This window comes from Ambystoma mexicanum, chromosome 4p (genome assembly GCF_040938575.1).
Source record: "Ambystoma mexicanum isolate Mex_15411 chromosome 4p, UKY_AmexF1_1, whole genome shotgun sequence".
Classification (NCBI taxonomy): domain Eukaryota; kingdom Metazoa; phylum Chordata; class Amphibia; order Caudata; family Ambystomatidae; genus Ambystoma; species Ambystoma mexicanum.
Window position 1 is genome coordinate 1084387425 of NC_090927.1, and position 13134 is coordinate 1084400558.

General features: G+C 45.1%; 1 protein-coding gene across 1 annotated transcript in view; it reads left to right on the forward strand.

The window, feature by feature from the left end:
* Positions 1-828: 828 nt before the first annotated feature.
* The window catches only part of UST (uronyl 2-sulfotransferase), a 1214931-nt gene continuing 1202625 nt past the window's right edge, over positions 829-13134 (forward strand). The window contains exon 1 of the mRNA XM_069606670.1: positions 829-1320. Within this exon, the coding sequence (XP_069462771.1) occupies positions 1038-1320 (283 nt within the window). The 5' untranslated portion in view covers positions 829-1037. The remainder of the gene's footprint in view (positions 1321-13134) is intronic.

Genomic DNA, 13134 nt, shown 5'->3' on the forward strand with positions numbered 1-13134 from the left:
TGCACTTATCTCGCACTTGCCACTAGCTGGCCCTTGTTATTTATCCTGTATGCTGTATGCTAATAACGCTGTACTGCACTCTCTCCTTTCCCTTCCGCTCTACCCTTGCACTTGCGCGATCTGAATGACACCTGGCCTAGTAGGACCGTTGTCTGACTCCCCTTGTGCCCGCCCCCTCCCCCGCCTCGTCGCGCCTTTAAACACTTGTGTATAGGCGCGTTACAAATGCCATATCATATCATATCACATCAATACTGACCGATGTTTTGTCGTAGCGCTTTGGGCAGGGGCGTTGCTAGGGGGGGTAATGGGGCTGTAGCCCCTGATCTTTTGGTTGTAGCCCCGGATAGAATCTTAGGAGCTACAGCCAAAAGAGTAGCTAGCCCCCAGTCCCAACAGTTCTGACATCAGCTTAGCCCCAGGTCTTTTCCAGACCTAGCAACTCCCCTGGCTTTGGGAGATGTGTGAATTACACCAACTTCTTAGCACTGGGCGAAGTTTTGCCGCAGCGTTTGGGAAGAAGTACTCATTTCGCGGTGCCCACTCTCTGGAAGAGGCCCTTTTTACAGCAGCGCGGGCATACGCAGAACCACTCTCAACACAAGAGGTCGCTGTTGCGGAAATAAAGAGTGTGCATTGGTTGGGGGGGGGGGGTCCTGGGTTAAAAAAAAAAGAAAAAGAAAACAACTTTCTTCCTACTTTCAGAAAACCAAGCCCTTGGCGAAAAAAGACAAAAATGTAATTTGACACCAGAGTTACACAGAAAAAAAAATCCGTGGAGGATGGTGTCTGAGATTAGGGGTCTGCTTGCGAGCGAGCGAGCAAGCTGCAGAGCGGGGGAGAAATTCTCCAGTCTGGCGACTGCTGCACGCAGAGGAGGGGACTTGCTCTCTGTGCAAGGCTGAGTGCATGAAAGGCTGCCCGGCTAGCGGAGAGTCACTCGGAGCCGGCGATGGGCAGGCGAGTCTCGTGAGCGCCAGCCTGCCCAACTTTTCCAATGAGCAGGAAGGGGGCTTTGTACTTTCTCAGGCGGATGGATGCCATCTCACTGCCGCTCTGTGCCAGGACGAGAGACGATGAAGAAAAACACCTCGGACAACATTAGCAGCGGCGGCGGCAGTCACAGGGAGCGTGCCCCGCAGCCGCACCACCACTTCGGGGCAGCCAGGAAGGGCTGGCTCCCCGGCCCGTGCCTGCACTTCTCGCTCCGGGATTATGGCTTCTGCATGGCCACCCTGCTGCTCTTCTGCCTGGGCTCGCTCTTCTTCCAGCTCAACGGGGGACCGCCTCAGTTCCTTCTAGACATCCGACAGTATCTGGGTAAGGAGGGGCTCAGCCCCTGTCATAAATATGCAGGGCCACTGGCAACGTGAAGGAGAAAGAGGGGGCACACCGGTCTTGATAGGCAGACTCTGTGGCGAAAAGTAGGATGCATTAATAGCGTAGGTTGCACGTACGCGGTGGTTCCTAGACGCGCCCTACATTGGTGCCGGCCCACGGGGCTCTTTTCCAGGCTGTAATTTGCAAAGGTGTGCGCGTGCAGCTCTCTGGAACTTTGGCCGCACTGACTGCCTTTCCTTGACGCTTAACTCGCGAGTGATTTCGCACTTCCGCCCGCCGTGGTAGGCACGCTCCTGTGCCGGCGAACGTTTCACGCGCTGCCCCCATTCAAAGCGCCTTCTGCGCGGTGGCGGCGCCTGACACATCCCCTGCCATGCTTGCCGGGCCCCCTCCCCTCCCCCTTCTCCCTGCAACTTGTACACGTGGGATTTTTTGCTGTTTGTTGTTGCCTTTCCGGGAGCTGTATGTTCACGACCCGGAACGACACCTCTTTCTTTCATGGCTTGTGGGGACATGCACTGCAATAGCCTGTTGACATGGGGGCCATGTAGCGCCGACATGGCTCACGAGGAGAGAGCGTGGAGGCTGGAGCGTCACGTGCCAGAGATGTTATGGAATAAAGAGATCATCTGACACGTGCCACTGTTTCTTTTTCACGTGCCCACGAGATAAACATGCCCGCCACGCACATACCGGGTCTGTCACACGTCTGAAGCCTTTTGTGAAGCAACAATGATGAGAACAGACAGACAGGCGCGTGTTTTGGAGGCAGCAAAGCCTGCTCCAGGGGAGGTGGGGCAGCTCTGCATCCTGCCAGAACTTGCCGCATAGGTGCAACAGCATTATTTCTGGGCCACGAGTATATAGTCTGCTTTGAAAATAACTCCACGCGGAGAAGAGTTTAGCGGGCGTATATTAGATGCAGAGACTGCGGCCAGGCGGTTGTTTTCAATGTGCTTTGTTTGAAGACAGCATGATGCAGTTTACTATCTGACTAAGTGTCAATGACATGTTAAATGGCAATTAATGAATGCATTACCTCCTGAGCTCCAAGTATATTGTGTTTGCCCAGGATCACACAAGGCTGCGCGCAATGCAAGCTGTTCAGCTCTCAGTGCTAATGCCTCGCCTTCTCACGGGCTATTTCAATGTATCAATTCCGCTGTAGGGGTGCGGACTTCTTAAGTGCTTTTCAACATCCAGACAATGCCAATTTCAATACCCTGTGAATACCGGCTCACCCGGGCGGATCATGTAAGATGGTTTGATTGTCTCCAAAGAGTCATAGCAAGTGGTGCCCATCACTAGGGGCACTCATTATACCCCCTTCTTAACACTGGTTCAAGCCTCTTCCCTTTGGAAGAGATACTCCTCACACACGTCTTAACACGGTTTGAAGTTGTGTGGTAGGTTTAGCAAAGAGGTGCTCATTAAACCAATGTTTTTAATGCTGAAGTTGCATCACTCCATTATTACACCTGCTACTTAATACGCTTCTAAGTTTGGTCACAGCCTTTTAATAGCGGTGCTAAGTTCTCACCAAATTCTCAATACTGGCCAAAGTTTTGTCGTGGCGCTTTGGGAGATGTGTGAATTACACCAACTTCTTGACACTGGGCGAAGTTTTGTCGCAGCGTTTGGGAAGAAGTACTCATTTTCGCCCCCTCCTTTATACTGTTTTAGGGTTCACCATAGCACTCTGGAAGAGGCCCTTTTTACACCCCCTATTTAATGCTGTAGGAAGTGGGGGGTCATAACATTTTGGTAGAGGTACTAACTTCACCACATTCTCAATTCTGGTTGGAGTTTTGTGTCATTTTTTTTGGAAGACCTTTTAAATACCCCAGCCTTTTAATACTGGTGAACATATAAATGGCAGGATTTTGGAAGATGCTGGAACCACAGACCAGCCGAAAACTAGTCAGAGTTTTTGATTGTCCAAGGACTAAGCAAATGATCTCCATTGGAATTCATGATATGTAAACTGTTTTCATGCATATTAAGTATGGCTATCCTAAGAAGCACACTGGAGTTTAGTTTCCAGTGGACTGGCAAGCCCAGCCCTAATGAGTGAGGGGAGGGGAACCAGAGTGGGTTCTGTTGTATGAGGGTGAATGCCCGCCAAGCTGTCGGCACACAGGGCCTTCACCGGTTGGGTCGGGGTGCGCACAGGTTGAAAAGAGATGGGGCAAGTGCAGGCAATTTCCCTTGAGAAAGTCCCGCTTTGGCCCCGGAAGCTACACAGATTGTATGTAGTGTTTTATGAAACACGAACAGATAAATTCACATTTTCCTATTGAAAGTATCACATGGCTGATGATTAGGGCATGGGCTGCCTATTTTATTTTGGACATTTATAAAGCATATATGTTCTTTATCAAATATGATTGACAATGTGCTGTACAACACTGACACCAATTATTAATACAGTGCATGCATTATAATTGGTATTTTATAAGATTGGCACAGTCTGCTCCATTTGCCCCTCGAAATGGACGAAATGCGGGTATTCTGAGTGGCTGCTGTCCGCCTACAGCACTGATTGTGTGATTAACAAGCACAGCCATCGTGGGTCACCGGAGGGTCAGCACTGAAGATGGTTTGGCTGGGACATCCATTTCTGCTGTTTCCAGCCTCACACCATTTATGGCAAGGTCTATGCTTCTCGCCCATTATAGCATTACTAATGAGGTATAGGGAAGGTCCACACGTTGCCTGAGTGGGAAGGCTGACCAGTGCAGCGTGCCCACTGTTTGACACTCCCCGGTGCTCACTGAGGGACAGTGTCAACACAGCATATCTCTGATCTCAGACGCAGCACTAAATGGCTTGCAGTCAAAGCCAGGATCAAACTCAAAACTTTAACACTCACGAATAAATGTCTGACTTATTCTGCCCTAAAATATCTGGCTGACAATCTTGCCCAAAAAACGTAATCGCACCCTACCAGAACTACACATTCACACTGCTTGAATGTACCCAGGTTCAAACTGCAAAGAGCAGGTGGCAGTAGTTTCCCAGTAATGGCCTCTAAATTATGGAATTCACTGCCTGTTGACCTAAGAGCAGAACGACATATTTTAGTTTTAGGAAGAACACTAAAACCTGTCTTTCATCCTCTGACGTATCATGAATGTCTTGACGTCAATCCTATGTAGATACATGTATGCAATAACTGTATATAACTGTAACTTATTGCAAATATTGTCCTGTGTTTTCTCATGTTTTGCTCTTTATGTAACTTATGCAATGTAACCATGTAATGCGCCCAGACACTACGGGTTCGGTGCGCTTGATAAATAAACAAACAAACACAAGGTCAAGTTCAGCCTGACACCTGCATGAAAGGTGTGACGAGGCTCTCCTTGCCAACACACCCTCCCCACAAATGATGCAATAGGCAGTTGACCATGTCCTATTGAACTCGGCGAAAGATGGATGGAGAGGACCTGTTTATGCAAAGAGAAACCACTAGTAGTTGACAGGCATGTCACAGGAAGAGGGTTACTTTTTACACAGATGCTAGAAGTTCTGCTTTGTACAAGGACTAGCTAAGTAATGTTTGTGTTTATTTAATAGACTAAAGCCAGGTTGCATTTTGGAGTTCTGTGGTCACCTGTTGCATATGGCTGCTCAAGAAAATCAGGAACGACCACCCACTGGGCACTTTGACGTTCCTTGTTACTTGCCTCAGTGTTGGCATTTGAATGTAGGTTTTAGGTAGAATCGCAGGTGAGGCAACTTATTTGAATGAGCAACTGAAGGGGTTTCTGTAGTGTGCAGTACTGTGATGTGAATCCTCTCAGAATGTGCTCCTGGATTAAAGTACAACTGTTTTGAGCTGTGGTAGCTGAAATATATTCCAGTTGGAGGGCTGTAACCATTCCCCATGAATTTGAAGGAGCGGGTGAGTGTAGGAAGTTAGCAGGGGAGTCTGAAACAACCAACAGGGGTTGTAGGGATCTCAACCAGAGACATGTTTCTAAATAATGGGTTAAATGGTGCATTTTATAGCACACATTGGGTACAAAGCAACACCATTTACCATCGGTTTTGTAGGGTAAGACATTAAAAAGAAATCAATTTAGTGCCACTCACCAACAGTGCTCAGGAGCATTTTCCAACACCTTTTCATGATGCCTTTGCACATTAGATGATAGTATTCTGCCAGTGTAAAAAAAAAAGGTTTCGGGATGACTGTGCCTATACAAGTACATGTTACCAATATATTGCCAGACTGGTTGCACTAGTGTATACCAGCATCTTGACATAAGAACACTCATCATGTTTGCTTTTCCCTTAACATCAGTATACAATTCCATGCCACGGCAAGAGAACATGTCTTTGCTTTTGTTGGCTACACACATTCCCCCCAAGTAGGCACAGTCATCATGGTGGGTTTGCTCTGAATGCAAGTATAACATCCCATGACAAAGTAAGACAATGTGTCCATGCTGACTGCACAATGCCTCACCCTCCATATGTACGAACACTCATGATGCCTGTGTGTTAAATGCCAGTAAAAATAATTCATGCCACAGTAAGAAAACATGCATTTCATGGGTACACAAATGCCCCCATATAAGAACACTCATAATGTTGCCTTTGCCAATAACACCAGTATAAAATGACACAGAACAGTAAGAACTGGTTGCACTAGTGTATGCAAGTATGGCACTGAACAACTATCATGTTGGTGTTGCCTTTAATGCCAGGAAGAAATGTCATGATGACGTGGAAATAGATGTCTTTACTGTCTTTACAAATGCTCCCATTGTGTAAGAATGCTCATCATGTTATCATGTTGGCTTTGCCAGTAATGTTTGTAGAAAATGCCATGCCACAGTAAGAAAATATGCAATTGCTGACTGCAGGAATGCCTCTATTCATACGTATGAACTCTCATCATGTTGGCTTTGCCCTTAACACCAGTACAAAAAGTGTCCTGCCACAGAAAGAAAACATGTCGAGACTGGTTTCACCAATGTAGGCTAGTATGGCGATGTAAGATCACTTATCATGTTGACTTTGACCTTAATGGCAGGAAAAAAATGGCAAACCACAGTAGGAAAATATGTCTTTGCTGGCTGCACAAATGCTCTCCCCATCCATATAAGAATACACATCATGTCAGCTTTTCTCTGAGCACCAAAATAAAATGCAATGCCACAGTAAGAAAACATGTACTTGCTGGCTGCTTTGAGACTCCTTCTTGGTGGATTGTCTCAGATGGACATTCGTTGGAAAGAATTTACACAGAAGGTTTTGCTGCATGTTCTGTGAATGTCTCATATCATATGGGGATTGGCTAAGATGCACTCCTTCAAACGAGGAGGTCAAAAATCATATCTCACCTTTGGCATTCTACAGCTGAAGAGAGGACCAGACATTGTTACTTGCACTATACTTGTGAGAACCTGTTTCATACACAACCTTCTAGTGTGGACAAAAATGACCCCAAATAAAAACAGAAAATACAGGACATGGTCTGATTTCTGCTCTCTCCTATTCACTGCATGGATGCGGGCGATGTACGTTAACTCATGTTTCCCTTATTCACATATGCCCATATTAAAGGGGCCACTCCCATACCTCCCAACTCACACATATTCATCTTGCTCTATGCAGAAATATTCATGTTTGAAATGCTCCTGCTACACACATGTTGTCACTTAGCATTGCACACGTCCGTGTAGCTAGATCAGGTCCTTATTAAATACCTAAGTAAAGTTTTATATTTATAGAGAGCCCATTGATATTTTGTTTGTTTAGGTCTTTAATATATCAGCAATATTCTGTCTTCCAGCTGCTCTAGAGAACCCTAAGGGCCGGATTCACAGAAGTGTTATATAATTGCAAAATCCCATTGAAAAACGCTCTGTGAATCAGGCCCTAAGACTCTAAAAGTGCATAAACACCCAAGAAATACTAGTGGAATAAAAAAAAAAAGATGAAGACATGCGCAGTGAAGAAAGTATCATTCAGCAAAGAGATTAAGTAGGGTGGTGAGTTGAGGCCATGCAGTCCAGGGTATTCACATATAAACGCAATCAACAGAACAAAACCACAGGCCTTCCCTGATCTCCCTAGATGCAGCTCCTTCAAACTTTGGGTCTCCGGAGGTTTTGGACTACAACTGCCATCGGCCCTCTGGCTCTCCAGATGTGTTGGACTTCAACTCCCATGAGCCCTGATAGACATTGTCAATGTCTAGGGGTTACGGGAGTTGTAGTCCAAAACATCTAGAGCTAGGGCTTTGTGGCTCTGATTCTTTAAGGTGGTCTGCTTCAGAAGTTGGTGGAGTTTCCTGCGAACTGGAGGGTTATGTGCATGGTGGATCCATTGGGAGAAACTGTGGCGGCACCAGTCTGGTTATTCTAGGTACAATGACCAAATGTAGTAGATAAGCCAAAATTAAAGAAGCTTGAGGTAGTCCAATCTACATCCTAAAATGCCTCTGGCATTCGCATCTCACCTCAGAAAAAGCTCTACATACTGCATTTTTGGGTAACATCGGTGTTCTCACCGCCTCATATATATTGGTTTCAATTCATGAAGGTGACTCATTTTGGCAGCCGTTGGCTGCTCTTGCTCAACACATGCTCCCCTGAAGTGCAGTTTTGCATCAGCCCTTTTAATGTATTTTACATTTATTGTATTAAGTGTAACAAAGCGCACACCTGGCCAGAGAGCATGCAGAGTGCTGTGTGTAAAATAATATGGAATAAACATACTATTGCAAAAACATATTGCCTAAAACCCAATAAAAACAACAATAATATTGGTATGCAGTGTTTATATCGAAGATGTTATATTGAAGAGAACATATATCAAATCTTTTATATCGAACATTTTTATATTTAAATCATTTAGGGGTCGGGTAAAGGGTGAAATATTTTTGGGAAACGGTTGGGGTGGGTTTTTAGGTGTCCGAAACGGGGGTTTGGGTGTGAAAAACCCTGAAAAAAAGTGCATTTGAGATAACATTTTGCATTATAAAAGTTGCAATATATAATCATTCCCTATGTAATCTTTCGATATAAAGACATGCAACGTACCATATTCACCGAATCAATGTTCCGAAAAGAATAACTCAACAGTTGGTGGCCCTTCCGGAACACATGTAGCCACCATCAATGTCCCATTCTTTAGGAACTAGAAAGGCCATAAGTAAAACAGTAGACGACAGCCAAAGCGTGACTGGGGTGGACTGTTTGGAGCCTTGGAATGACATGAGGAAAAACGACTTCCTAAATGTGGGAATGTCAAGATGCAGCAATGCTTTCTCCTCATTGCCTGGGCATCTAAGATGCCTGTTGCAAGATAGCTGTCTTATTTGCTGCGTAACCAAGTTTAAGTTCGATGATCCTAGCTTCAAAGTACAGCCAAAGCAGGCTAATCCGTAAGTGGGTATAAATATTACATGTTCTCGCACCCAATGGGGCAGTCTGGCTACAGAAGAAATGTGGATTTTAGTGGATTCGGAGCACATTTCAACACACCGGCCCAGAGCGGATTTCCACGTCAACATAGAAAAGTACCAATGTCTGGAAATGACCATGCAGATGGTCAGCAGATATGCAGGCTTCAGTGTATCTGCGCAAAAAAGTTGATATTATGTGCAGACAGTACTCGCGCTGATTCTTCCTCAATAGTTTTTGAAAGTAATTATTTTTGACAAAATTACTTCAAAAAAATTCATTGAAATATTTGGGGGTAGGGCAAGGGGTTATGAGGGGCTAGGAAGGGGTCGGGTAGGGTATTAATAATGAATAAAGACACAAATTCTATGAGTTTTTCAAAATAATTTCGGTGAAAATAATTATTTGAAAAAAAATGAATGTCGGTAAAACGATATACAACCGTTCTGCCAATACAGTCACATGCAGCTGGGTTTCGTTAGCGTAATGGTGAATGGATACCCAATTCCCACCCACAAAATCTCCCATGCGTTCAGTAGGAAGGTTGTATAAGGTACGTGCCAAAACTGATCCTTGGAGCTACCACACTGCTGGAAAGGTGGGAAGCGGGACCCCGGGAAAACAACGGAACAGAGTGAAACCGCTCAGTCAGGTAGGCTGTGAAGCCGCCTGGATCTGTGTCGCTCATGCCCAGGCTTTCAGTCTAGAAGAAAAGATGCCTTCCATGGTCACTTAGAGATCCAGTGGCGCGAATACGTGGACATCTTCATCATCCATAATTTGGTGGACACGATGTACGACCTGAAGACCAGATCTCTGTCTCTACTGTCCTGAGGATAGAAACCAAATTGGCCGGATCATAAAAGCTGCCACTGCTCAAAGCTTGATGGTAGCTGCGAGATCATCTCAAACACACAATCTTTCCCAAGAAAGATTGACTCGTGATTGGTAGAATGTTTCTATCAGCATATGGTGGGGTTTTTAATAATGGAAAAAGGCAGACATTGAGAATCTGGATTAATGAAGCAAACTCATTAGTTGTGGCCCCTTTAAGAAATCACGCATTTATCAGTATGATTTGCTTATGCCTAAGAAATGAGGGGTAAAATTACGGCTTCATCCAGGTGATGAAGTTATCTTACTGAGGTAGGCCACGAGGTAAAAATCTAGGAATTAGACTTACTTGGACATTAGAGCATAACTCAGCCCTTTTAAAATGTATGCAATTTTATTAGTTTAAAAAAGTGTTAATATCGGTACATTTGAAGGTGAAAAAATTGCTGTAGTGAAAAAATGTGTTACAGCATTGCATTGTGGTTGACATGCAGTGCAAACATGCACGCTATGGGCTATGTTATGCAGTGCGTGCCCGGTTTCCATTCTATTTATCATTAACATGGATGCTCCTTGCATGTGTGGCCCATTGGGTGACGTGGCAAGTTTCTGTAGCTGATTTCTCCATTACAGAAAAGGGTTCGAACCATGTAGCCCAGGGGTCTGCCAATCTTTGGCTCGCCAGATCTTTTAGACTACAATTCCGATGATCCCTCACCATTGGCTATGCTGAGTAGAGCTGATGGGAGTTGTAGTCTAAAGCATCTGGAGAGCCAAAGTTGCAGACCCCTGTTGAAGCCAAAGATTTCCCACTTCAACTTTACTGTGGGTGAATTTATCAGGGTGGGAGTAACTGAGAGGGTGAGCAGGAATTTCACCTGAGCGCCCACATACAGTGGGAAGCTGTGTGTGTCAACGTGAGCATCACTCAGGGGCGCCGGAAGCTGGTGGGGTCTCTGGCATGTTTTCCAAACAGTTTTTTTTGTAATACTGTCATCATAGTAGCACATGTTGCAAAGATAGCATGGGAGGCTGTAGCGCTTGCTTTCTTGATGGGATATTTTTTAATGTTGCCAACAATTTAATTTAGGGAAAAAAAGGCTTGTTTGCATCTATTTATGCCCAGCACGTACTAGGCTTAGAGCTCAGTCACATTGTGGAGTGTGCGTCAACCTGCCTCTGGACACTCTGGGGTCATTTTATAAAAAGTGCACGTTTGCTGTGGGGGACCGCCAATGTTTGCACTTATGTGCCTTTGGGACTCCTGCTTGCTATTTTCAACTTTTGCAAAAAGGAGTTCAAAATCAAAGTGTAAAACCAGGTGAAATTGCTTTTACTTTTTGGTTTTACGGTCACTTTTGTAAAAAAAAAAAAAAAAAAACGTGGCTGCAAAATATGCCCTGTAGATGGCATTTGCAATGCATTTCTACGGCATCCATAGAAATCTGTTTGTTCCCTTGAAGGTGTAAAATGAAGTGCAATTTCAAGACAGAGGCGGAAAGCACGGTATAAATGTTAATTCCGTATCGTGCCTCCTCTCCCTGTGCTGTCAAAAGGAAGGAAAAAGTGCGGAAGCAGTAACGCAAGGCGCAAGGCGTAAAGGCGTAACGCCTTGCTTATATGCCTTGGTTTACTGCTCTGCCAGCCAGGTATAAAATGCGCCCTTCTTTCTCACTCACTCACTCACTCACTCACGTAAGGCCATTCATCACAGAGTGTTATCCAATGGGGTTTTGCCATTATTAAGTGCTTCTGTGAATTAGGTTCGAATCTTGCGTATTTATTAAGTGCAAACCCAGCTCCACGCCAGCAACGGAGCAGTGCATATTGGCGGAAGTTGCAGACATATATAAGGTGGCCCACATGCTGCCTTTGTGATGTTGCCCTTAAGTATTTGGGCAGGTGTCATTCATTTCACTAATCTTACCACCCCTTGGTTATCTTATAGTTGTGATGGATCCGCTCTAGTTGCTGATTATCTCATAATATGCAATTGCCATTGCTGATGTCTTAGCGTTCCCATGTTGCGCGTTATACGGATGCCAATATGCTTTGCATGCAACTTGGCACTCAAATGAAATAGGAATTATTTTAGCTGCTTTTTTCTTTTACGTTTATGAAAAATAATTTTCTTACAGTATACACCTTGATACCTACAATGACATTTTGTCAATTTGCTCTTAACAATATATCTTTGAATACACTTCTTTTTCTATTGGATACATTAGTGGGTGCTGTAATATTTTTTTATCAAGGGCCAAGTCCTCTCGTTATGAGTTCACACTGACGGTGTGTTGCCCTACTCAATACATTCCATGTTCATCACGCTGTAGTTCAGGGTTGTCCAACTCCCAGTCTCGAGGGCGGAAACCTGTTCGGTTTTCAGGATATCCCTCATTAGTATTCATGAGAAAAAATGTACACGCATTTAGAATCATTGTATGCACATTTTCACATGAATATTAATGAGGGGTATCCTGAAAATCCAACTTGTTTCCGGCCCACAAGGCCTGGAGTTGTATAACCCTGCTGTAGTTGATGCCTTTCTTCTATGTATACTGCTGGCTTTTACTATCAGAACCTTTTCTAGGAGTAAAGAAAATACATCAGTACCAGCATGCTCAACGCCCCAGATATTTATTCAGCCTCAAGGAAAGAGCTATTTTATGAGGAGTTAAATTATAGTTCCTATTTCTCATCCAAAGTTTGCCCTCTGTGGGGAGTTCTCCTGTCGAGCCTTAAAGGTTTATGGTGGGATCGCCAAGGGGGCCTGATGCCGTCGTATGATGATGCGTCTGGGGACTACATTTTCAGGATCCCTGGCTACTCCCACAGTGATACCATCAGGAGGTAGGGGACTTGAAGATTTGGCACACTGTCCACTGTGGAGAGATGTAGCTCTAGACTGTGATACTCATGAAGCCAGCAGCCCAAGACCAGGGTCGATTAATCACTGGCGATTTCATATCAGGAATGCGCAAGACGTGAGCAGAGGCTCAATGTCGCGTGATGGGTGGCTGGGTGTTGATTATATCATGTAGACGGGGATGCTCATCTCTAAAGGGCTGTGGCAGTGGTCCCCCTGTCATGGGGCCTGTAGGTCTAGAATAGCATCAGGGATCATGAGGTTAAAATTGGGGGATCCCTCCTCCCATGTGTTCCGTAGAAGTCCAGGAAGGGAGCCCATTGTACTTCAATTTGACCATGCGTTTCCAGCAGTGAGCCCGTGAGACCCTCCACAGTGTAGATTTTGTGCGCCCTGGCTAACCACTCTTGATATGTCGGGGATAGCTTCTCTTGCAGTACAGCATAACGCAGACAGTGGCTGCTAGACGGAGATGTCACTGCATGTGCTGCAAATGTGTAAAACCTCCCTCCTCCCGCTCTATCCCGAATAAGTCCAAAATGTGTGTCAGTGCCCTGTGTATGCCATCTATTGCCTTGATCGGGCCTAGCACCTCCTTCCAATACTTTGAGACTACCGGACAACACCAACACAAATGCCAGCATGTACCTACTTCGCCACATATCCTCCAGC